We start from the raw sequence: 26,991 nt of genomic DNA on the forward strand, positions 1-26,991 counted from the left end.
CAATTGTGTTAAGATTGACTAATATGGTAATGATAATACGGTGTAAGAATTCAAAATAAAGGCTGGTATCATGTGCTGGACATTCCAAACTCCGCATTAAATTGATTCTCCAGTGCCAGGAAAACAAACCCATTTTCCTGGCACTAGAGAATACTGAGAGGCCCCCCATCCCATGTCGCTGAAGAGGTTGAAACCCTTTCAGACACTTTTCTGAATCCAGCACCGAGGGACAGGGACCACCCACGTTCCTCCCCTGCCGACGTCTGCCAGCGGGGGAGACCTAATGTGCATGCGTGGCAATTCAATGCTTTCCTATTGGGGTTTCCAGGCGATGCATAGCGTGAGGACGTCTAGGACCGTTTAGACGACCAAAAGTCGTCTGATAGACAGCCACTAGAGGAGGACTTAACCCTGCAAGGTAATTATTGCAGTTTATAAAAACTGCAATAATTACACCTGCAGGGTTAAGGGTGATGGGAGTTGGCACCCAGACCACGCCTATGGGCTGAAGTGGTCTGGGTGCCTACAGTGTCGCTTTAATGAACTGATGAACATAATAATCATAATAACTTTAAGATTAAAAAAAACACATTGTATAAACCTTTCTGGTGTACATGGTGTAATTTTACAAATGATGTAACAAATTGGCTACTTGACTTAGAGCTTTCTCTCCTCTCCTCTCCTCTCTTCTCAGGATAGCAGGGCTATGGACCACAGGCTAAGGTTGTGCCAATCAGTGCACATAGCCTGGTTCCTTAAATGATGAGAGCTATTGCTTTTGGAAGATTTATTATCAATTAACCACCTGCTAGATATGAAATTAAGGGGATTTAATAGTGTTAGGATTACAAATCTGTATTCCTAACACTATAATGTCCTCTGTCCCCCGCCCCCCCCCCCCCTCCTTCCCTTGCAATCATCCCAGCACATAAAAGGTTAAAACCCCTTAAATGATTTACCCAATTCCAGCGTCAATCTCCCTTAGGAGTCAGTTAGGATCCAGGAAGTGCCTCTAGTGATTGACAGCCACTAGAGGCAGTCTTAGTCCTGTAATGTGATCATTGCAATCTAAAAATGCAATGATTTACATTACCTTACTAAGGGGGACAGAGACATTGCACCCACACCACTTCAATTAGCTAAATTGGTCTGGATGACTATAATACCCTTTAATGGGAAGGAATAGAGACCATAGACTGGAATAAGAGGCTCTTGGGTTGAGTCTCTCTTCCTAAAAAGGATGGACTCTGCGTGTAGCTGCATGCAGAACCACTTTCTTTATAAAAGTAACAAAAATAAAACAGGAGCTGAGAGTTTAATTTGACAAAATGATTAACTCTGGTCAATAATATAGAACAATGCATAGTCCTGAAAACATTTGTTTTGTAAGGAATGATCCTTCTTGTGAAAACTCTGCCAGGACCCTCCAGCCCAGAGGTATACTGGCATCAGACGCAGCATGTTGATACCAGGGCTGGGACTCATGACTGCACTAGGTTGTGTTTCAGTCTAGCTCAAAACTTAAAGGACCACTCTAGTGCCAGGAAAGCATACTCGTTTTCCTGGCACTAGAGTGCCCTGAGGGTGCCCCCACCCTCAGGGACCCCCTCCCGCCCGGCTCTGGAAAGGGGAAAAGGGTTAAAACTTACCTTTTTCCAGCGCTGGGCGGGGAGCTCTCCTCCTCCTCTCCGCCTCCGTTCCTCCCCGTCGGCTGAATGCGCACGCGCGGCAAGAGCTGCGCGCGCATTCAGCCGGTCACATAGGAAAGCATTCATAATGCTTTCCTATGGACGCTTGCGTGCTCTCACTGTGATTTTCACAGTGAGAATCACGCAAGCGCCTCTAGCGGCTGTCAGTGAGACAGCCACTAGAGGAAATAGGGGAAGGCTTAACTAATTGATAAACATAGCAGTTTCTCTGAAACTGCTATGTTTATAAAACAATTAGTTAACCCTAGCTGGACCTGGCACCCAGACCACTTCATTAAGCTGAAGTGGTCTGGGTGCCTAGAGTGGTCCTTTAAATGTGGGTCTAGCCAGACCCCCTCCCTCTGTACAGTGCAGGATTTATTTCTTCGTTTCAAGTTGTTTAGTTCTCATGCACATTATTTGGGTTTTAAACCCTGTAATGAGATTGCTTTGTCTAGTAGAATGACTCCATATTGTTCAGTAACATTGTTTTGTGGTGGCTCAACCTCACGACAAAAACTGACGTCATTCCGGGCTATTCTCTGCTTTTTGATCTTTGTTCCCACAAAAAACAAAAAATCTTTCTGGACTTTCATCTTTTTGTAAACACTTTAAAAAAAAAAATAAAAAAATAAAAAAAAAAGTTAGTTGGTAAATCAAAACACCCAAACAAAGAAAAAGAAAAGAAATAAAAAAATAACATAAATGTGTTGTTTTTTTTTTTTCAAACTGTATGTATCCCATTGGTGTATTTAATTGACAGATCATGATAATGATCAGGATAAAAATGTAACATAGTAGCATTTGAATAAATGTAAAATTTTTGTTTAATTTTCTGTCTTTTAATTAGCCTTTGGTCAGTACTCAACCTTTCTGGCATTGCAACAGTTAACCCCGGTGGTCTTGAAACCGACAAAAGTCAATGCGTTAATAAGTCTTGCAAGAGAAACCTCCTTGAACCCAGCTGGTCCCATCCAGAAAGGGAATCAGTTTCATGCTGTGAGTCTCCCAATCGCTCAGATTTATTGCAATGGGTTTACATATATCAAGCCCATCTTGATATTCCACTCCCTTTCTTCCTTACCATCTGCTGGTCCCTTGAAAATGACACTGGTTTTTTTTTTATTTATTATCCAAAGCTACATTTACATCTGTTTCCTTTATACTGGAAATTATTATGAATAGAGTATAAACAGAATTTATAAAGGCACAAAACATATTTGTAATTTTTTATGTCTTTCTCACTCTCACAGTCTTGCTGTGGAGTACACATTTATAGCTGTTGTAATCCAGTGCTTTCAATTCTATTTTTTTAAACCTTCTTTTCATGCAATACCTTCCTTTGATGAGTCCAATAGAATAGTACTGCCGGTTTTTCATATGGGATCAGTGGTCTCTGAATAAAATGTTGCAAGGCCATGTTTCCTTCACCTATGGTCCCTCAAGAAACCATTCTTTTTTTGTTCACCTGACATCTCAAAGCTCGAGTCATTAAGACAACATGTATTGTGTTCTCTGATGACTGTTAGATCATTGATTAATGATCTGGGTCTTAAGATAATATTACATTCATTATAGGTGTTCTATCTCAGAATGCTGTTGTATGTATCATAAGTAGCCCATCCCAACCTACTTGTCTCTCAAAACCTACAAATCAAATGTGTCCTGCCTGAGACTTCTGGGCCATTGAAATGTTATTGGAAATAAGCTATCCATTTCATTCTGATTTATTGTGTCCAGCTAATTACTCACTATGCATGATAGGTATTCCCTTGTTACCCTGCTACTATATATATATATAGTATATATATAATAGTATACCTCTGGCACCGAAAGAGTTAACTTAACAAGTGTAAATCACAATGTTCACTACATACTGGTCCTATAGAATAAACAGTGAAGTGTGGGTCAGACTTATAGCTGAGAACCCTGATTTATATAAATATATCCCTTCCCTAACATGAATATATTTACATTGGGATGTCTTGTAACATTCCCCAGCAGCTCAAAGTTGTTTATTAATATTTAAAAGTATTTATTTTTAATGACTTTTTGGTTAAGTAAAAGATAAATAAAGATCGGTTCAGTCTTTTTTTTTTTCTTCCTGTGAATAAACATTCTGTAGAATCTTTTACTTCTTTGTGCGTTAACGTCTGAATTTATCATAAAACGAATTATGCTGTACTGCATTTTATTTTTTTTAGTTGTATTATTAAATGGACAATATTTGTAATTGACCTTACATTAGCTCATGGTATTTGTTTATGGTGCAAGGAGTCCATATGTGCTTGTTGAGTGGTTTGAGAAATAAAAAATATGGCTCTTCTGGCCCCCGTCAACTTCCTAGGCAAGGTGATCGTGAACTTAGGATCCATCTTTGGGTAGCAGTGGTAGGCTGTGAGTGCCGGGCTGACTTGACCTTTTTGCGCTGAGCCCATTAGCCCATCATTTAAGCATGACAGTGTATGGGCTACAGTGGAACGTGACTTCTGCGTTTGCCAAGCAGTAAGAAAGAGCCAGGCTATAAGTGGAGGCCCCAGCTTAAAAACAGTTGAACTGAAACAAGGACGACAACACTCAAGGACCCTTTGAAATATGACCTCTACAGTGGTTATGGTGCTTACAGGGATTTTTATTTGTTTCAACAAGTTTCTAAAAAAAAAATTCCCCCTTTAGTAGGTTTAAGAATGATTTAACACAAAGGATATTAATAGACTGTATTTTTGCTATGGCAACAAATTATTTTACCCTATAAAGGCTGTTGGATTTAATTTGTTTGATCCCTTATAGAAAGGGCCTAAAAGCAGGAGAATTTGAGATCTACTAAAGAGCCGTGGGAATGTGGGTTGCAATTTCTAAATATTAAAGTACAGATGGATTGGAATAGCCCAGATACATGCACAGGTTAGAATGTTTATTTTGATCTATCGGATACAGTACAGGAAGAGGGAGCTAGATTATGGAATTCCAAGTATGTGAACGAGAGAAGGTACAAACAAGGGGCTACAGTCAGGAATCAAAACCGCACTGACATTAAACTATGGGACCCCCCCCCCATCTGATTTTTGACAATGTGACCCTGAACTGAAGGAATAATCTACAGGAACTCATACTACATTAAAAAAAAAAAGCAAAAATATTACAAGGAGACGTAAAACTTAGTTTGTAAAACTAAAGCGCTTTCACAGTGTTAATCGCTGCAGCTCTAATCCACTCTCAACAGGGAGGCTGGGTATACCACTTGCCAGGGCTAAACTTTCACTCGCCAGTGGCTAGAGGACATTTCGATCACTAATCTAGAACATAATTTACAACATTGTTAACTTACCATGCCGCATCAACTTTGCAAAGTTTTATTTCTGTAACAGATCTTTAAAAATAAATCATCCATACATACACCGTCTCTGAATGTAAATCCAGAGACCTGCTTCTACCACTAAAAACATAATTTTCAGAATAAAAATTAAAACAAATACTCCTTCTTTTAACGAGAAGCTTAAGGCAATTAAAATGTTTAACAGCAAAAAAGAACTAACAAACGAAAGACTTAAATCACAAAAATAAGATAACAAAAGGTGTTCTATAGTATGTGCTCTCTGTATGGTGTTCTCCGTCCCTACATGTGAAAAGCACCTTTAGACATGTTTTTTTTTTTTTTGACCGCTCTAGCTTCAGAGCATTTCATCATTCCCATAGCCAAAAGATCTGGATCAATCTCCAGCCAATATTCGGTCATGTACTCATTTAAAAGGGAAATAATGGCTGCACATTTATAAATTGCTGGTGCTACAAAAAAATGAGTGGGCTCAGGGTGCTCTAAGCAATGCTGAAGTGCTTATGGTGCTTAAAATGACCCTTTTAGGTGTCTGATGTAGCCCTTTAATAACCCTATGATAGCTGTGCATCCACCCTGTTCAGTGGACATTAGAGGATTAACTGATTAAGAAAGCAGATGTTAAATCTGTGACATACAAGTACACCCAGGATCCCCTGTTGATTTGGGATGGTTTAATTTTACAAATTGTGTAGAATCACATGAAATGAGTTGATGTAAACTGGGTGGTTAATCTCCTGGTGTAATGGTGTAATGTGTGTCTGTACTGAACTGGATTGCTAGGTCAATTGCTAAATCTCTAATATATATTTAAAAGAGAACTGGTACTGGAGTATTATATTGTAAGAGGTTTAAAAGCTGATTTTGTCTTGTTTTATTTAGTGGTATATTTTTAAGAGACATGGCAGGTCCCCTTAACGATGACACGTGGGTATAATATGCTATTTTTGAGGCATCTATCTATCAGGCTGCATTAAAAGATAAAACGTTAAATTATTCTAAAAAACAAAAAGTGAATTGCACAAGCAAAAACTTGTTTGTACTTAATTTTTCCACCTATTTTAGAAAAGTAATTATCTGTATGTGCTTGTTTTATGTATAAAATTCTGTGGAACAACAACCTCACCAGATGTAAGTGAAAGTAATGCTCCTTATGGATTCATAAAAAGAGTTTACTATTGTTACATCTGGTTTGGATTGCACCCCCATGATTTAAGTTAAATTTACTCTGGTCCATAAACCAGACGCTTGCTTGGAGAAAAGGTGTTTTACCAGCATGTGTCTTGGAGCTGCTCAATGAGTTGGTAGTCACATTTCTTAAAATAAAGAAAACAAAGTGATCTGAAAATAATGTGTATAAAATTATACAAATTAATACACCATGCAACACTTTAATCTGTTTCCCACAGACTTCAATCAAAAAATAAAACCAAATAAAAAAAAATAAGTGTTCACAGCTGGTGATAACAAACCGCGTTTAACGACAAATACAATACAATTTTTTTATTTTTTATTTTTTTACTGAGTACCACACCATAATGTAGTAAGTCCAGAGGCTGAATAAAACTGTACAGGACCAAAGAAAAAAATATACGTAGTGTAACATTAAAAATGACAAAAGTCCAGGATTTAATGATGGATCCAAGTCTGTAAGGACAGTGCTTCTCTGATTGTGCACGGTAAAGAGTTCCAGAAGGTAGGGGCAGCATGGCTGAATGCCCTGGAACCTGAGTCTGTCTTTATTCTTGGCACTGACAGGAGGGATTTGCTGGCTGACCACAGTGAACCTGGTTGGAATGTAGGGTGTCAGGAGCTCTTTCAGGTATTGATTGTTTGAAGCTTTGAAGGTTAGCAGGCCAATTTTAAAATATCTTTGCCATTTAAAATATTAATCTCCCAAGAAATAATTCTATTCAATTGTAATATAAAAAAAAATAGTAAACAAACTATAAAAAGTATATAGAAGTTAAAGGGACACTATAGTCACAAGACAACTTTAATGTAATGAAGAAGTTTGGGTGTATAGATCATACCTCTGCAGTCTCGCTGCCCAAGTACATGCCATTTAGGAGTTACAATACTTTGTTTATGCAGTCCTAGTCACACCTACCTGCATGTAACCTCGACAACCTTACTAATCACTTCCTGTAAAGTAAGATCTATTATTTATACTTCCTTTATTATACATTCTGTTTAATTGCAGATTTCATATCCCTCGTACTGTTAATAGCCTGGTAAACCTGACAGGAGTCTCCTGTGTGGTGCTCCTCCTGCACTAGTGGTAAACACTCATTTTTTATTTATTTTTTTTATCACTAATGGTGAGTACTTATTTTTTTGTTTGTCTTTTAAAAAAAAAATTTTTTTTTTTTTAAAGAAATGCTCTGACATTGCTCTAATAATGTTTATATAAACCCGGATTCTGATTTCACGACCACCTTTCCCTCATTGTTGGTACAACTTTTAATAATACTATTCAGTTAGATTTCTTTCTTTAGAGTAGATTGTGAAATAGAAATCTAGAAATAACTTGATTTCAGTTGTCTGCATTGGCATATATATATTGATCATGTGAAGTCTATGGTATTGACTATTTGTTTGTTTATTTATTTATTTTGCTTTTATTTTGAACATTTAAAAGTAACCAATCCAGATTGTCCAATTCACTGTCTCCTTCCTTTGTGCACAATAGGCAGACTGTGTGTTATTGGTGATAACAGACTTCTGCACATAAAATGGGTGATGGTGGAGGGTGATTGCTCAGTCATCATGCTAAATATATGCCTTAATTGACTGAAATTAGCATTGGCTCCATATCCCCTGAGATATCTCCTAAAGTTAACTGCCATCTGCTCATGAAAGCTGCAGCCGGGGGCAAGCCGTTTCCCATGATCACAGTGCATGTTCTGTCTTTCTGGCATGCACAACTTGTTCATGCAGCTCCTTCTTGGCCATCGAGAAAGCGAGAGGTTTTAGGAAGTTTATCTGCTACAACGCGTTCAGTTGGTCGATAACCCGTAAAGCAAGGCATGACTGGTGACTAAGCCTGGAGGAACAAAGAGATAACAGATAAGATTAGAAAAAATGTACACGCGGTAAGGATGGCGCTGGTTCCACAAGACTAAAATGATGCGCGTGAATTAAGCATGAATTTGAGTTTGGATACCTTTTGCTTTTTAAAATCAACGAAGGATACAATTTTCTTGTTTTCCATGGCCTCAAGTTCCGAAGAGAGCTTTTCATTCTACTTATACTGGCGGGCAAAGCAGACGCCTAACATGTTTTTTTTTTTTTTTTAAGGGTCACTATAAGCACCATCACAACTTAGTTCAGTGGTTTGTAAATATGGAGCTGTACAATATTTTTTAATTGTATTTTTTTGCATTACTATTTAAAAACACCTCTCTCTCTCTCTCTCTCTCTCTCTCTCCCGTCTCTCCCCCTCTCTCCCCCTTTCTCCCTCTCTCCCCCCTCTCTTTCTCTCCCCCTCTCTTTCTTTCCCCTTCTCTTTTTCTCTCCCCCCCCCCCTCTCTCTCTCTCTCTCCCTGTCTCTCTCTCAATCCCTCTCTGAAAGGGTTAAATGACAGATTGTATTAGACATGGATTTAAAAATCATAACCACATTTGGCGTCTGACAAAGTCTTTTTATTTATGTGATTGCTTGTTGCATGGACTTGCATCATATGATAACTGATGCCCATAGGACTATATTTTTAGGATAAAATCTTAAGCCCATCTCTATCATTAAACGTAATTGTACTGATTACTTGGCATTAGGTATCCCTGTGACCTTTTAATACTATGTCACCCACACCCTAATGATTTATTACATTTAGCCTGGTAAAGAGTATAATAAAATCACATATAGTGTTACCATAGACTAGAATAGAATGCTAATAAATGATAAAATAAAGGCTGAACTGTAATGGGGCAGGTATGTAGAAAATAAGATTACCCTAACATTAACGCTATAGAAATGGAGTACCCCTCACCCAAACTGAACACAGAAGAGCTGTCATAAAGCCTGGTGTAGTCCATATTGCACTGTCTGTGTGAAGCTAGGTACTGTTGTTCTGGGTTCTAGGGAACAGACCTTAGGTGGGCGCAGATCCATATCAGAGGGTTTTTACTAACCCGCCTGCAATATTTGGCTTAAACCAAGAATACAGGTCGAAATTAGAACTTTCAGAGGTTTTAAAGGGAGACTGTACCAGTTCTAATCTTGCCTTGTCATATTTTTAATGGAATTGTTCCAGCATCCATAGTTAGTCATGCCGGAAAAGGATGTACCTGTACCTTCTCATTCAGCCACCATAGATACCATGGGCAACTGAATAAGAAAAATACAGATGACAGTCAACGTGTCAACTCTAGTGCGTTGTGTATTTTGTTTTGTTTTTGTCGATTCAGTATCTCAGAGTACCTTATCCCTTTTTTTTTTTTTTTTTTCATCAGTTCATAGCTTTTTATGTCTCATTCTGCCAGACGTGTTCCAGCAAAGCATGGGTAAATGAAATCCCTGGTTGAATATTATTTTTATTTATTTATTTTGATCAGAGGCCTGGCAGGCTGCTTTGGGGTGAGTGGGTCACTTTAAATTATGTGACGCTGTACAATAAAGATATCTGGCAAGGAAGACTAAAAAAAATGAAATTAAGCAATACCACATAATTGTTTAATCAGTCTCTCTTCAAAACAGCACAAAGTAATGCTGGCTGTGGTTACATTTTCACATCATGATTTAAATGACTTGACAGCAGCCAGTTGGGGGGGGAAAAAAGATGTTTCATCATGAAATTTTATACTGAAAATTATATTTACCATACTTGCAGTAAATGTTTTGTTATATATCTGATTATGCTGTAATTGACATATAAGCATCTCTTTCTTGTGATCCTGGGGACTGCAGAGAAACCTAGAATTTTAAGGTTTAAATCAGAATGAGAAAGCTGGTTTGTCACAATCAAGAGATTTGTTACTGGTGCTAATCGTACATAAACTGTTCATTAAGCGAATACCCTGGTCACTCCATTATAAATGAATGACCCCTAATATTTAAATTGCATAGCTCTGATGGTTAATGCTTCAGCTATGGCAACATTTCAGTCATTAGGACTGCTCGTTCTATTGTCAGCATTTTAATATGCTGGGGTTAACAAAATGAATATGATAAAAGGAACACCAAATCATTAACTGGTTTAAAGCAACAGTCCTGGGTGATTCCAGCCACCATAACAACTTAATCTCATAGTAGTTACTGGATGCCGTCTTAACATAACGTGCTGTCACATGGTGCAACCCCAAAAATTGGCCTTCTGATGCACAAAACATGATGTGACAGATGCTTGTTTTTGACTGATCATTTACATTCTAATTCATACAATGATATGCTGAATTAGATTTTTATTCAGCGCAATCGGGTAAAAATGTTATGTACATATGATATTTTATCTTAAAAATTATGTCTTTTGAATGCCTGTTTAATAATTTTTTACAATTGCAGCAAATGTGTATTTTCTACAATTTCTGTTTTACTGTTTTTACGTAGTTAGGTTAAATGTTTTTCCCATTTTGTTTTTACTCATAGAGATGGAGGAATTAATAGCCGAACTTCGCTTGTTTCTTGAACTTCTGGACAATGAATATCTTACAACAGCCGTTCGGGAGAAAAAGACTGTGATAAGCAACATTCTTCACAGGATTCTGTCATCCAAAGGTCAGTGTAATGAGATATGTCCAGTGTAAACCCAGCCTGCGGTTAATCTGTGTTGCTTCTCATATTTGTGTACTACAGATGAGCTGACATCACAAAAAATGACTGTTAATGACCATAGATGAATTTGTAATGTATGTCTTCACTCGGTTCCTTGACCAATATCAGATTTCAGAAACATTTAAAGGGAAAATATACACTTTTAAAATGTAATTCCTTTCTTACCTTGCTATCATCGAATCACTGATGGCGAAGCATCCATTCTTCATTTGAGTGCACTCAACGGAACCTTGAGCGCTCGCTAGTAATAAAATATAACCGTTTCAATTTACAATTCCATAAGCTGACTAGACTGAAATGTATGTAAATACTTTTAATATGATACCAACCAATAATAATCTTTTGTAGCCCCAGTCACGCTAATGGATAATCTCAATACGTCACTGCTTTAGAAAGATATTTTAGACACCGATACTACCCTTTAAAAGAAATTAAATACACTTTTCCAATAGATGGGCAATACCCCAATGATGAGCAGAACGAACATCACAAACACGTCTCCTGCTTTTATGACCTTTACAATAAATGTTAACTGACTGGACCTCACTAATCAATCATACCAAAGCAAATATACACTGTAACTAAAAGGGTAGCACAACAAAGACAAATGTGCACAATACCGAAAAGTCACTATGAACAATTTAAAGCAAGCATGTCAAACTCCACGGCTAGCACGGGCCAAAAAACCAAGATTTAAGTTTATGTGAGCTGCATAAAAACAAAAACTTAAATTTTCATAGAAGCGTATGTTTATTTTGAAAAGTACAGTATAAAAAACACCCAATACTCTCGTCTACCAAACCACAGCCCCCTCTCTACTAAACCCCAGCCCCCTCTCTACTAAACCACAGTCCCCCCTCTACTAAACCTCATTACCCCCTCTAGTAAAGCCCAGCTCCCTCTACTAAATCGCAGTCCCCCCCTCTATTAAACCGCAGCTCCCCCCCCTCTATTAAATCGCAGTGTCCCCCCCCCATCTACTAAATCCCAGTCCCACCCTCTACTAATCCCCTGCCATTGTTTAAAAAAAATAAATAATACAATATTGGCCAACAAGCAGACTCCACTCACATTGCCGCTGCCAGTATGCGACTCTGAAGTCCGGCCTCTGGTATACCTCAAATGGAGCTGTCCGCACCCTGTGCCAAAGCCGATCCTCCTGCTACTCCTTGAAACCCTGTAAAGGTGGAGCACGTTGACGTCACGTCGGAATGTGACATGGCGTTGTGTGCCTCCATGCACCTCCAGGTCCTCCGCTGACCACCACACACACACTCACTGACAGACTCACTCACTCACTCACTGACAGAAAGACAGACGCACACACACATTTACACATTCTTGCACAGACTCACAAATCATTTTATTGCTGATTGCTCCCTACCTTTGAGAGCTGGTGTGAAGCCTCTTCATGGGGTCCAGTGGGGATCTTCTCTGTGAAGATCTCCTTTCCTGCTGCTCATGCACAGTTCAGTGATGCCGGGCCGGAATGATGTCATATTCCGGCACCCAGCATCACCACAAAGGGCGCGAACAAGCAATGAGGAGCAGGAAGAACAGACTGCACTCGCTGATGCCAGCTTCCTGCTTCCTCTCCACCCGGCCTGGTAAATTTTAGCAGAGTAGGGACCTGCAATGTGGGGAGAGCAGGTGCCTACTCTGCCTTAACAGTAAGCATGTCAAACTTGCAGCTCTCTGGTAGGGATTGATCGATTATCGGTTTTACCGATATCGGCCAATATTCGGTATTTTCGGCAATATCGGTATTGACGATAATACATACCATGACCACAGGGCCCATAGCATTCATTATATACACACACTCTGCATTCATTATATGCACACACACTACACACACTCTGCATTATATACACACACTACACAAACACACACATTCTGCATTCATTACATACACACACTATGCAAACACACACACCATGGCAACGCTCCGTGCGGCACACAGACCGCTGGAGGAGCTGCGGGGAGGTAAGTTACAGCTTGCTGCCGGCTCCCCCACTGCTCAGCCAATGCCACTGGACCACCAGGGAATGCTATATCCTCCCTCCATGGCCAGGTAACAAGCCTGGAGGGGGGACTAAAAAAAATGAAATATATAAAACATAAAAATATTAAAAATAAAATTAAAATAAAAAGTGCCCCCCACCCATTTTACACAAATTACATCCCTTCACAAACACACAGACACACACTACATTCATTATATACACACACTACACAAACACACACACACTACATTCATTACACACACACTCTGCATTATATACACACACTACATTATATATACACTATACACACACTGCATTATATACACACACTACACACACACTGCATTATATACACACACTACACAAACACACACACTCTGCATTCATTGTATACACACTCTGCATTCATTATATACACACATTCATTATACACACACTCTGCATTATATACACACACACACACTCTGCATTATATACACACACACACTCTGCATTATATATACACACACACACACACACACACACTCTGCATTATATACACACACTACATTATATATACACTATACACACACTGCATTATATACACACACTACACACACACTGCATTATATACACACACTACACAAACACACACACTCTGCATTCATTGTATACACACTCTGCATTCATTATATACACACATTCATTATACACACACTCTGCATTATATATACACACACACACTCTGCATTATACACACACACACACACACTCTGCATTATATACACACACACACACACACTGCATTATATACACACACTGCATTGTATACACACACACTGCATTATATACACACACTACATTGTATACACACACTGCATTATAAACACACTACACAAACACACACACTCTGCATTCATTATATACACACTACACAAACACACACTCTGCATTCATTATATACACACTACACAAACACACACTCTGCATTCATTATATACACACACTACACAAACACACTGCATTCACTATATACACACACTACACAAACACACTGCATTCACTATATACACACACTCCACAAACGCACACACACACTACATTCATTACACACTCACACACACACACACACACACAGTCTGCATTATATACACACACTACATTATATATACACTATACACACACTGCATTATATACACACACTACACACACACTGCATTATATACACACACTACACAAACACACACACTCTGCATTCATTGTATACACACTCTGCATTCATTATATACACACATTCATTATATACACACACACTCTGCATTATACACACACACACACTCTGCATTATATACACACACTATACACACACTGCATTGTATACACACACACTGCATTATATACACACACTACATTGTATACACACACTACACACACTGCATTATATACACACACTACACAAACACACACACTCTGCATTCATTGTATACACACTCTGAATTCATTATATACACACATTCATTATATACACACACACTCTGCATTATATACACACACTATACACACACTGCATTGTATACACACACACTGCATTATATACACACACTACATTGTATACACACACTACACACACACACACTGCATTATATACACACACTACACAAACACACACACTCTGCATTCATTATATACACACACACTATACAAACACACACACTCTGCATTCATTATATACACACTACACAAACACACACTCTGCATTCGTTATATACACACACTACACAAACACACTGCATTCACTATATACACACACTACAAACATGCTACATTCACTACACACACACTGCATTCACTTTACGCACACTACACGCACACTACATTCACTATACACACACTACACAAACACACACATTTTGCATTCACTATACACACTACACACTCACTGCATTCACTATACACACTACACAAACATACACTTCATCCACTACACACACACACCGCTCCCCTGTCTAAACACACTGCATCCACTACATGTGGCATGTATATTTTGTGCGTTTACCTTTAGAAATTGTTTATTTTTTCAAAATGGTAAATGTACAGAATATCGGCACGTTATCGGCTATCGGCCTGAAAGTTCACAGATTATCGGTATCGGCTCTAAAAAAACAATATCGGTCGATCCCTTCTCTGGGCTGGAAAGATATTCATTGTGGGCCACAAGTTTGACATGCTTGACTTAAGGAATGTTATTAGAAACATCAATGCACTTGACTGTAACATTTAACTTGTAATGTAAATTTTTATTTCCGTCATATTTTCCTACTGGGGGTCACATTAAAGAGAAAACCCCAGGCAAGGATCAAAACTATTTTCTGTCTTTGGTGAGATTACCGACAATAAAATGGTTTGTGTATTTAGGATTGTGATTGTTTCGATTCGATTGATTATCTAAGCTCTATTGTATTGCTCCTCACAGTAGTATTTGTGTTTTCAATTTATTTAATTTTTGTGATATATTAATTCTGCATGCACATCTGAATAATTTAACTGGGCCACTTCATTCCATTGTTTACAAATTGAAGCTATTTGCAGATAATCGTGCTTTAGTCGATGTATGCACAGATAAATACAACAAGTATTCAATGGTAGAATGATTCTTCATGTAAACATATGCATCCGTCTGTGCTGCTTTTAGTGTGACAGTTCCCATTTCAGGGTCCTTTCCTGCTTTAGTTCCTTGGTGTCACGTATCTGGGGATACTAGGGAGCTGTCCCCGGGTAGCGCAGCACGAGTGCATCATTATAGGCACTAGGACCATGCAGAGAGCATTTTAGCAGCCACCTATGCAGGGGCCTCGCTGGGTGGACCCCCTTACTTTCTGAGTGTGTCTGTTCATTTAGGGGCATCACCAGTGACCCAATTTATGTAATTGATGACACTCCCTCAAAAGGTCTGCCCACCATCCCCATTCCAGCCAGGCTAGAGTTATGCAAACACCAACCATTTTTAAGCAATCTAATATGCAGTATATTCTTTAACATGTACATATATTCGTTGTGTGTGTCTTATAGTAATATTTTATATAGTAAATACTACAATGCTCATTGTGTTCCACAGAATGTGAGATGAAGAATCATTTTCACAAAACAGACAGCGTGCCTGCACCACCCCAGATGCCTTTACCAGAAATTCCTCAACCATGGCTGGTAAGGAACGTTTCACTCATTATGTTTGATTTGGTTAACGGCAGCCCACCTACTCCTGATTAGTGAAAGGATGGGTATGAATTGCATAAGATGGGTTAGAGAGGAAGGTGGAAGATCTAGGTGGGATGGAATTGGAGTAGATGGTGGTATGTAACATTGTCCTGTATTGAGAAATGAATGTAGGAGTATCCAGGACAACGTAGATAGAATTTGTGTATAAAACATGCTTTGACACAATTCCACACATACTCTAATGTGGGACATTCCAACTGACCATGTACCTTTTGTATTGACATGCCACTTGATCTTCAACATGCATTGAACAGACGCAACCATGTCAAAAGTCACATATGTAACACAAATAGGCATGTCCTCTTACCTAAAGCCACCAGGTTATGCTGCTGAGTGCAACACACCTCATCGCATCTAGGAGAACCACATAATTGTTTAGTAATGCCATTTTTGGAGGGGCTCGTTATTTGCTTTTTGTTTTTGTAAGAGACCCTGATTAAATTGACAACATAGAAATATAGAAACATAGAATGTGACGGCAGATAAGAACCATTCGGCCCATCTAGTCTGCCCAATTTTCTAAATACGTTCATTAGTCCCTGGCCTTATCTTATAGTTAGGATAGCCTTATGCCTATCTCACGCGTGCTTAACCCCTTAAGGACACATGACGTGTGTGACACGTCATGATTCCCTTTTATTCCAGAAGTTTGGTCCTTAAGGGGATAAACTCCTTTACTGTGTTAACCTCTACCACTTCAGCTGGACAGCTATTCCATGCATCCACTACCCTCTCAGTAAAGTAATACTTACTGATATTATTTTTAAACCTTTGTCCCTCTAATTTAAGACGATGTCCTCTTGTTGTGGTAATGTGGTTATTTATCAGTTTAAGTAAATATATGAAGAAATTAAAGGAAATCAAGTTTACATTTGTTTTTCATGTATTGCAGTATATAGTGATTCATGCAACTTTGTAAAGTTGTGATGGTCATTGCGGTTTAGTTTAAGATATATTAGGATTATTATCCCTTCCTGACATCATTAAAAAAAGGGGGAAAAAGTGAGCTGAGGGCCATTTTTATTCTGCAAAGCAGTGTATAGCATACTGTTGCAGTGTTCCGAAATAGAGGCCAAAGACGCTCTCTGTAGAATACTCCAAACACACAGCAGCTCACACCGGAGGGAGGGTTTTAGTTGGGCTAAACACTACAATATATTTTCAATTATGGGGTTATGGACAATAGAACTTTGCAAAGAAGAATATATTAATAAATTCTGCAACTTGTACTTTTTGTGGATAATTTAGCCAGCATTACTAAAAAGTAAGTGATATCCAGTAAACAGCATTTTTAAAATGCTGCTATAATCAGTAGGCAGAGTAAAGTTTGATGGTTGGCTGAGTGTGTTGGGAGATTAGTTCCAAAATTAGTTAGATTAGTTCCAAAACAAATAGTCCTTTTTTTTTTCTTCTTGCGATAAGTGAAGGGGATGAGTCAAGGATCTGGCACACATTACATAAAATCAATTATTTTACTCACATGGGGTATTGGGTGGAGATAATGAGTCAAGAAAATCATGTCCTTTCTATCGCAGTGTACATCTCTCCCTGCTGCTTATTCCTGGAAAGCTAATGAAATCCTCCAATTCTTTGCAGTGTTTGCTGAACACTGAGCCATCCAGAGAGGAGAATGGAATTTTCTTAAGATGGGACCAGCCAAATGCTATATCACAATATTTGTATAGCTTATTTTGTTGGAACATGGTATAAGGTGTGAGGCTGATTATTATGATATTGTTGTATACTTATTATACTAACAAGAAAATAGATTTTTTTTTGGAAATTGCAAAGGCAGCATCTTTTATATGCCAGTTAACACAGACTGTAACCCTTTCTGAATTATTTAGTTACATTGCAAAATTGGTAAATGTTAAAGAAATAACTATCACTTAAAAGAACACTATAAGGTCAGGAACACAAACGTGTATTCCTGACCATATAGTGCTACAAATACTAACTAGCCAATTGCCCCTCTCCCCCCTCTCCTATCCCCCTAAATATAGTAAACTTTTACTTTTATGGCAGTGTGCTTGCACTGTCTCCTTGGCTGACATAATCAGAAGTTGTGATCTGAGACAATCACAATGCTTTCTCATAGGAAAGACACTGTGCAGCACTGCCCCAAGAAGCACCTTTAGTAGTCATGTGAGGAGGCTCCAATGTAAACACTGGCTTTTATCTGATAAAACAGTTCTACTGCAAAAAGCCTGCAGGGACTGATTATTTTCACCAGAACAAATACAATAAGCTGTAGTTGTTCTGGTGACTATAGTGTCCCTTTAATTAATTATCCCAATTTCCATTGGCTGGGGTCACTCGGAGGACACTCCACACATGCACGGGTTCCGAGGTCAAGATAAAATTCTGGAGTAGAACAATAAAGTAACAATAAAGTTAACATTGTTTGCAGCCATTAAAAATTTTATGTATTCAATTATGAAAAGCACATATACAAAATACTCTGAAACAAAGACTATTGCTATGAATTGATTTTTGATACGAAGGCATTAAAGCGGACTGTCTCTGCCATCTAAAAATGTGTTTCTACCAAAGATAATATTCAAAAAGCTTAGATTAAGTTTTAATTAGCAATTTCTCTAAGCATTTGCATGTTCTCAGAGCTGTCTTATTCTATTTTCGGTGCATTGCTTTTGCTTATGCTCTTTCTTAGTCTAATGGCGGACCCTGTGCTCATTATGTCTAGAGGAGTGTCTACTACACCTCGCTGACAAGGCCCAAAGAAACAATTGTCTGGGGTTGATGGATCTCTTGTGCAGAGAAAATTTGCCAGCATTTCGGTTCTGGACTACCCTTATGAGTGGGATTAGTTTAAAAATTCAAATGGTATAGGTTCTCTTTGTAATGGCACAAGTGAGCAAAAGCAATTTTTAGACCTGATCAGGGGCTATTGAGGTCCTCTAGGCTTTTGACCATTCTCAGAGCTCTCAGATTTTCTGGTTTTGATTACTGGCGTTACTTTTATCCAACTCTACTCCACATAGCCAGATTGAACAGTTCCTGCAGCTGGTGCATTAGCCAACTGAGCTTTAACACTTAAAGGGACACTATAGTCACCAAGACGACTACAGCTTATTGAATTTGTTCTGGTGAGTAGAATCATTACCTTCAGACCTTTTGCTGTAAACACTGTCTTTTCAGAGAAAATGCAGTGTTTACATTACAGCCTAGTGATAACTTGAGGAGATGCTGATTGGCCAGGGCTGTGTTTGACTTGTGTTGGCTCTGCCCCTGATCTGCCTCCTTGTCAGTCTCAGCAATTCTAAAAGGAAGCATTGTGATTGGATCAGGCCACCACTTCTTCTGATAATGTCAGCAGGCAGTGGGCAGGTCAAAAGGAAACGGGGACAAAGCAAGCAGCTCCAGACTTGAATACAAGTAAGATTTAACTACATTTAGGGAGGCATAAGGGCACCAGGGTGGTTAGATGGTGGTTTTAACACTATAGAGTCAGGAATCCATGTTTTGTGTTCCTGACCCTATAGTGTTCCTTTAAATATAAGCTGCCATGCTAATGGATATTTAATGAACAGATTACTAAATATCAGTGCCTGTTCATGATCTTAGATTACCTTGCTTTTTCTTATTTTTACTCTTGGGTATATTTTGTATAGTTATTTTATCAGGGTTAATCACTAACGTGACCATTCAAAGTCCATTTTAAATTTAAGGTCAAAATAGGCGAACCAGAATAGAGCTATAGTGCTAGGAAGCCAAGTTTGTTTTTCTGGCAACTATAGTTTGCCTTTAAGTGCCAGCATTGTATTTATAGGAGTGATGTGCACATTACAAGATTGTTATCATGGACAAGAAGAAGGTGTTGTATTTGCCAAACAACTTTTTTTATTTTTTATTATTTGTTGTTCTTGGAACATTTTATTAATCCTTTAGTATACATAAAGATCCTAAATGTATGATCATTTTAACGAGTAGTGTAATATATTACAGCATGCAGTACTTTGTTGGTTGTGTTTCTTATCCTGTCCCCAAATAACCCATACATTAGTCATCATCTGAATTACATATTCACTGATTTATGTGCAAATTTAGAAGGCATAACCTTAAATCATATGCTCTCAGCAATTTAAAAGGACCCCCAATGATGCATTTGGAACATGAAAGACAACAGGTGACCCTCTGTGAAATTTGAGACCTGGATTGGTCTTATGTGCTTAACTGAGAAGGTCCTTACAACTTGTAATGTTTTAGGCATTTACAAATAAATCAGTCACATCATTTATTGCGGAATTTTTCCCATATAAGGTTAAGAAGTTAGGTTAGTAAATCTGTATGAAAAATATGTGAGTCTGGAGAGCCCACTACTTACAGAGCAAGTGATAGAATTTCATATCCAAAGAGTAGAAAGATGGTATTCGGTACCATATTTGTCCAATACTGTTCATGGTTTATGACTTTCACCTATCTGATCCTTCCTATCTTTTATCCCAAATGTTCTCTCCTTTAGTTTTTCATCCCCATGTCTCCCCACCCATAATAGTGTGATTTATTTAATTTTTTTTCTAACCTCAGACCTTATATTTCAGACTGGGCCCCTTAAAACAGCATTAACACCCAGCACTCCTAAGCAACCAAGTCCTGCAGAATCTTCTGAGCAGAGGTATCATCTCTGGAAGATTGCCCACCCTACCCTCCCCACACCATCCCACCCCATGGTCATCAACTTACTTATAGATAGTGCACATCAGCTGGTTTCTTTAACACACCAATCAAGTCACTAAACCTCTCCTCACCTGAAATCATTTAACACACTGCATCCTTACACTGGTTTAAACACTCATTGATATTTGTGTGTGTTTGTATATATGATCTACATATCTATATAATACACATTTTCTCTAATGTTCTCCCTTCTATTTTTTCACTTTAACACTAACTTCTCTCATTACTAAATTATCCCTATCCTTTCGCTCACCTGTTCCTGGCAACACCATCATCATTACTTCCACCTTACTCCCCTCCCCTCTCTATTCATCCCATGCACTCTACACATACCTTTCCAACCTATCTCCACCAACTCCTTCCAAATTCTCTACATAAATACCCTCCTACAAAACTTTCAAATCCTACTCCACCCTTCACTTCCTTTCTATCCTTCTGCTCCTAGCAGCTGGTGATGTCTCTCCAAACCCCGGTCCCCTCTCAACAAACTCACCACATACTAACCCAAGGATCCACACTAATCTCATACCCATCTCATGTTCCTCTAAATCCTCCTTCAATACTGCCCTCTGGAATGCACGCTCTGTTTGCAATATAACTAAATCCACTGCTGTCCATGACTTCTTTATCTCTCGTTCAATAGATTTACTAGCCTTAACAGAAACCTGGCTCTCCCCCTCTGACACTGCCACCCCTGCATCTTTGTCCTTTGGTGGTCTCCAACTTACCCACAACCCAAGAAACTCTGAATGTAAAGGTGGTGGTGTTGGGTTTCTCCTCTCCCCTCACTGCTCTTTTAAATCTCTTCCCACCCCCCTTCCCTCTCTTTCCCGTCATTTGAACTACATTCAATTCGCCTTTTCAAACCCATCTCTGCTAACATTGCTGTTATTTACCGTCCCCCTGGTTCCCCTCTTCTCTTCCTTGACCACTTTGCTGCCTGGCTGCCCTATTTCCTCCCTTCTAACATTCCATCCCTAATTCTCGGGGACTTCAATATTCCTATAAACCCACCTTTGACCTCTGCAGCCACTAAACTACTTTCAATTACTTCCTCCCTCGGGCAATCGCAGTGGGCAAATTCTCCCACCCATGTAGCTGGCAATACCCTTGACCTAATCTTCACTTATGCATGTACAGTATCTAATATCTGCAACACTCCATATCCACTCTCTGATCACCACCTCTTATCCTTTGCTCTCGCGTACCCCTTCACCCAACAACCTTAGCCTAACCCCCCACAACTCAGGAGGGACCTTAATTCTCTTGATCTCTAGCAGTTGTCAGCTGACATTGATTCACGACTGCTGTCCATCCCTTCCCTCTCCTGTCCTTCACTGGCCATCTCCACATATAATTCTACTCTTACATCTGCCTTGAACGCTGCAGAGCCACTCCAAACAAGTACCTCGAGGAGGACCCGCCCCCAACCATGGCATACTAAATCAACGCGCTACCTGCAAAGATGTTCCCGTTGTGCTGAACGCTCCTGGAGGAAGTCTCGCACCCAATCAGACTTTCTCCATTATAGATTCATATTGTGTTCATACAGTGCAGCCCTTGCCCTTGCCAAACAGTCCTATTTTTCCTCTCTCATTAGTTCATGTTCCCGCAACCCCAGGCGTCTCTTTGACACCTTTAATTCTCTTCTTCGCCCTGCTGTGGCCACGCCCCAAACTAACCTTACTGCTGATAACTTTGCATGTTACCTCTCTGACAAGATTGAATAACTAAGGAAAGAATTCTCCCCTCCTTGCCTTTCTGTTTCTCAACCACACATAGATCATGCCTTTCCTACCCTTCAGACATTCTCCCCAGCTACTGACCAAGAGGTGGCTGCTCTTCTTTGCTCCTCTCGCCCCACCACTTGCCCACTCAATCCTGTCCCATCTCACCTTATCAGATCTCTCTCCACTTGTCTCGTGCCTTCTTTAACACACATCTTCAACTGCTCGCTCTCTTCTGGCATCGTCCCTGCTGACCGTAAACATGCCACTGTAGTACCTATACTAAAAAAAACATCCCTCGACCCATCCACCCCCTCTAACTACCGTCCCATATCCCTGCTGCCTTTTTCCTCAAAGCTTCTGGAAAGACTTGTCTTTACCCGTGTGTCTCATTTCCTCAATTCCAACTCTCTCCTTGACCCCCTTCAATCTGGGTTCCGCCCTCTCCACTCTACAGAGACTGCCCTTATCAAAGTTACTAACGACCTAATTGCAGCTAAATCCAAAGGCCACTACTCCATACTAATTCTTCTTGACCTCTCAGCAGCCTTTGACACCGTTGATCATGCTCTCCTTCTTCAAACTCTTCAATAGCTTGGTCTCTGTGACTCTGTCCTCTCGTGGTTTTCCTCTTATCTCTCCCAATGCTCATTCAGTGTCTCTTTTTCTAATGATACCTCCTCCCCTCGTCCTGTCTCGGTTGGAGTCCCCCAAGGCTGTGTCCTTGGTCCTCTTCTATTTTCTCTTTATACTGCCTCTCTTGGCAAACGTATTACCTCTTTTGGATTCCACTACCACCTGTACGCTATATCTCTCCTCCCCGGACCTCTCCCCTGCCGTCCTGCAACGTGTCACTGCTTGCCTTTCTTCCATCTCTGACTGGATGTCCTCCCGCTTTCTGAAACTCAATCTCTCAAAAACTGAGCTCCTTGTCTTTCCTCCTCCTAATACTGATCCTCCTCTTTCGCTCTCCCTTCAAGTTTGTGGTACCAACATCAGTCCATCCTTGCAAGCGCTCTGTCTTGGCGTCATACTTGACTCTGGTCTCACCTTTGAGCCTCACATCCAGCATGTTGCCCAAATCCTGTAGATTCCATCTTAAAAACATAGCCTGCATCCGCCCATTTCTTGCACCAGATACTACCAAGGAGCTTGTCCATGCTCTAGTAATTTCCTGCATGGATTATTGTAACCCTCTCCTGATTGGTCTTCCCAATAGCCGTACTGCACCCTACAGTCCGTAATGAACGCTGCTGCTAGATTGATTTTCCTCTCTAGTCATTTCTCTCACACCTCACCCCTCTGCCAGTCCTTACATTGGCTTCCTGTATGCTATAGGAGTCAATTCAAGGTACTAACTCACACGTATAAAGCACTGAACAACTCTAGCCCCTCTTATATCTCTTCACAGATCCATAGGTATGTCCCTTCTCGGTCTCTCCGCTCGGCCTGTGACCACCTCCTGTCCGTTGTCCGCACCTGTACGGCCAACTCGCGCTTGCAGGACTTCTCGCGGGGGGGGGGGAGCTTAATCTTAAAAGATTGGTGATGTTCTGCATACCTTGTGACCTTCTTTTCCCTGGTGATCTAGTGATGAATCTGAAGCTATTTATCTCTTACCGCCTCTCTGCCAGCAAAGCTTTATTGTATCCATCAGGTGTGAAAACATTGCGTTTAACAAGATAAACCATGAAAAAGTGGGCATTTGTATTCCTTGTCCCACTAGGTCATCTGGTCTATCTATCTATCTGGTCTTTCTATCTGTGTGAACTTTGGTCACCATGGCTGTGAGCAAATGAGAACTCTACCTATTCATTGTCCACCGAACCAATGTGAGCTGTACTAACCAGAATCCCAAACGTTTCGAAACGCATAACAGTAGCTTGTGGCAGACTTTCAGTGCACTTTACATTGAACTCCGCACAGTCCAAATTTACAGCAATTGTCCTTCCCGAGATAGTCTTTCAAAGATAATTGTGAATTGTGGAGTAATATATTGGGCTCTAGTTTGGTAGCAATTGCCCTGGGCATGCTAGATGTTTCTGAATCATATTTCCTATTATGGCGAAACCACTTTTAGCATTACTCCTAGAATTAATTAAGGCCTTCTATGTGCCTGGCTGAACATGCACAGACATCTGATTACCAGTGTAGGCCTCCACTGCTCTAACTGTCAGATCTATAGGAGAACACTGTGGGGGGATTTATCAAAGTGTAACCAACACATTTGTGCTTGAATGTCAGCAAATATTTGATGCAGTTTATTAAATATTTCTGTTTCTTTTTTCCTAATTTTTTTTTTTTTGCCATCATTTTTGAATAAAAACGAATTTTTTGTTGAAATTTGTTTAAGCCGGTTCTTCTGACTCACATTGCTTTCTATCCTCGCCTGAAGAAATCAATTTACTTAAGTTTTATTCAATGAATAAGACTCCACAGGTAAATCCCAGACAAAGAGATTTGTTCAGGAATCAATTGAAGTGACTTTGATTTGTATGAACCAGCTCAAACACAAGTCTAATATACACAATGTTTTTGGGCAACACAACAGATTAGCAATATTTCCACCACTTTGTCCAACGTTCTGTTTCTCTTCGTTTTGCCATTCTAAATGTGACTGTTAAATTCTTTCTAATGAAGTAAATATTTTTGTCAAAAATGGTGGAATTTACGATGGTGAAAACCTTCAAGTTTAGATCACTTTAATAAATTTGATCAAAATGACAGAATTTTTCACCCCGTTAATTCTCCATCTATTTAATTGTCCTGGGTGACCAAATATGAACGTTTTGTCATTTCTTTACTGTCTAATCCATCACGACAATAAAGATATAATTTTTATCCCTTCATTTTTCCAACACTAAAATTGCTATTCGTGTTTTGCAAATATATATTTTTAGCAGCGTCCATTAAAGACCCACTGCCAAATCTTACATCTAACACAGTTAGTAAACATAATCAATGTAAAGTTTGGAACGCTGCTGGCAGGGAACACTCACACTCCAATGTCTCCAATGTTATTCTCTGTTTCTATGGTTAGTATAAGAAAGTGCGCTCACTGTTTGCAGAAAAACAATGAGAATTTAGCATTTTTTGTGCCAAACTCATTGAGCAAAACTCTGTTTATTTAATACACATTAAAGAGGCTTTTACAGGCAGAATAAAGTAAAATCTAAAATTTTATTGAAACAGGAAAATTCTGACTTGACATGTAGCAATAAATATTTTAATCCAAAGCACTTGAGGCCACACCCAGGCATGAAATATAAAGTGTGAAGTAATCAAAAGGATTGATCATTCCAGAATAAAATAGTTCTCGTTTCTTTTTTTGTTTAGTTTTTTTAGTTTTTTTTTACATTAGAGGGACACTATAGTCATTTGAACAACTAGAGATTAATGTCATTGTTGTGGAGAGTATAGTCGGTTCTTGTAGGCATTTTAATATAAACACTGCCTTTTCAGAGAAAAGGCAGTGTTTACATTACAGCCTAGCAACACCTCTAATGGCCACTCTGCAGACGGCCACTAGTGGTGCTTTCTGGGGCAGTGCTACACAGTGTGCAGCACTGATATACAGTGTCTCCATCCTCTCCATGAAGACGCTGAACTTTCCCCATAGAAGTGCATTGGGTGGCATTTGGCCCCGCACACCACCTTGGCTGACATCATCAAAATTGATTATCTCAGCCGATCCTGATTATGTCGGACAAGGAGGCAGATTGGGCCAGAGCCAGACGCGAGGAGCCCCAAGCGGTGCTGGAAAAAGGTGAGTAAATCACTTTTCCAACATGAGGTAAGGATAAGGGTAATGAGCTGACCATAAATAGTGGTTTTAGAACAAGAATGTCAGAAATATACGTTTGAATTCCTTACACTACTAATGATATGTACCTGCCCACCTCAATAATATGAGAGTGACACGTCATGTTGGCAGTGTTTTGAAGTCGTTATGGTGCCTGGAGTCAGTCACTCTACCAGCATCACCAACCTGAAACGAGAGCTGCATAGTGGGCGTCTGATGTTGGCATGCTGGGGATAGGGATCCAGAGGTGGCACAGCACCACTCGGCGTGCCAGCACCACTCGGCGTGCCACGCATGTCCTCTCCTCAGCCTTTCCTTCCCCTACATCCTTTCTCCTCCAGCAAGTGGGAGTTACATCAGCAGAAGATGCTCAAACTTGTGGAGAATTTGGTCTATGCGCTGGAACGGATGTAGGTTTTACCCTTATTTATTTATTTACTTTTCCTTATAATGGAGGTGTGATAGGAAGAATTACTGTAACACTGATTTTTTTTTGGAGTAACCCTTTAACTTGATGAGTTGTCATAATTACATTTGATCCCCTAAACTTCAGAAGCAATGAGGGTATCTGCAAAGGGCCCCCCATCACCATAAACATTATAATGGGCTGTTGTGGTTACAGCTCCTAAAGAAGCTTTGCGTGAATCCCCCTCCCTTTAGTTTACATCAAACCAATCAAATAGATTGACAAAAAGGACCTAAAACCCA

The 26,991-nt window shown here is 39.5% G+C and overlaps 1 protein-coding gene across 3 annotated transcripts in view; it reads left to right on the top strand.

The window, feature by feature from the left end:
* Positions 1-26,991, top strand: part of AFAP1 (actin filament associated protein 1) — a 128,100-nt gene that overhangs the window by 39,033 nt on the left and 62,076 nt on the right. For all 3 annotated transcript variants that reach the window (XM_063457736.1, XM_063457738.1, XM_063457737.1), the window contains exons 2-3: positions 10,610-10,738; positions 15,896-15,984. In XM_063457736.1, coding sequence (XP_063313806.1) covers positions 10,610-10,738; positions 15,896-15,984 — 218 coding nt within the window. The remainder of the gene's footprint in view (positions 1-10,609; positions 10,739-15,895; positions 15,985-26,991) is intronic.

This window comes from Pelobates fuscus, chromosome 6, assembly GCF_036172605.1.
Source record: "Pelobates fuscus isolate aPelFus1 chromosome 6, aPelFus1.pri, whole genome shotgun sequence".
Lineage (NCBI taxonomy): Eukaryota > Metazoa > Chordata > Amphibia > Anura > Pelobatidae > Pelobates > Pelobates fuscus.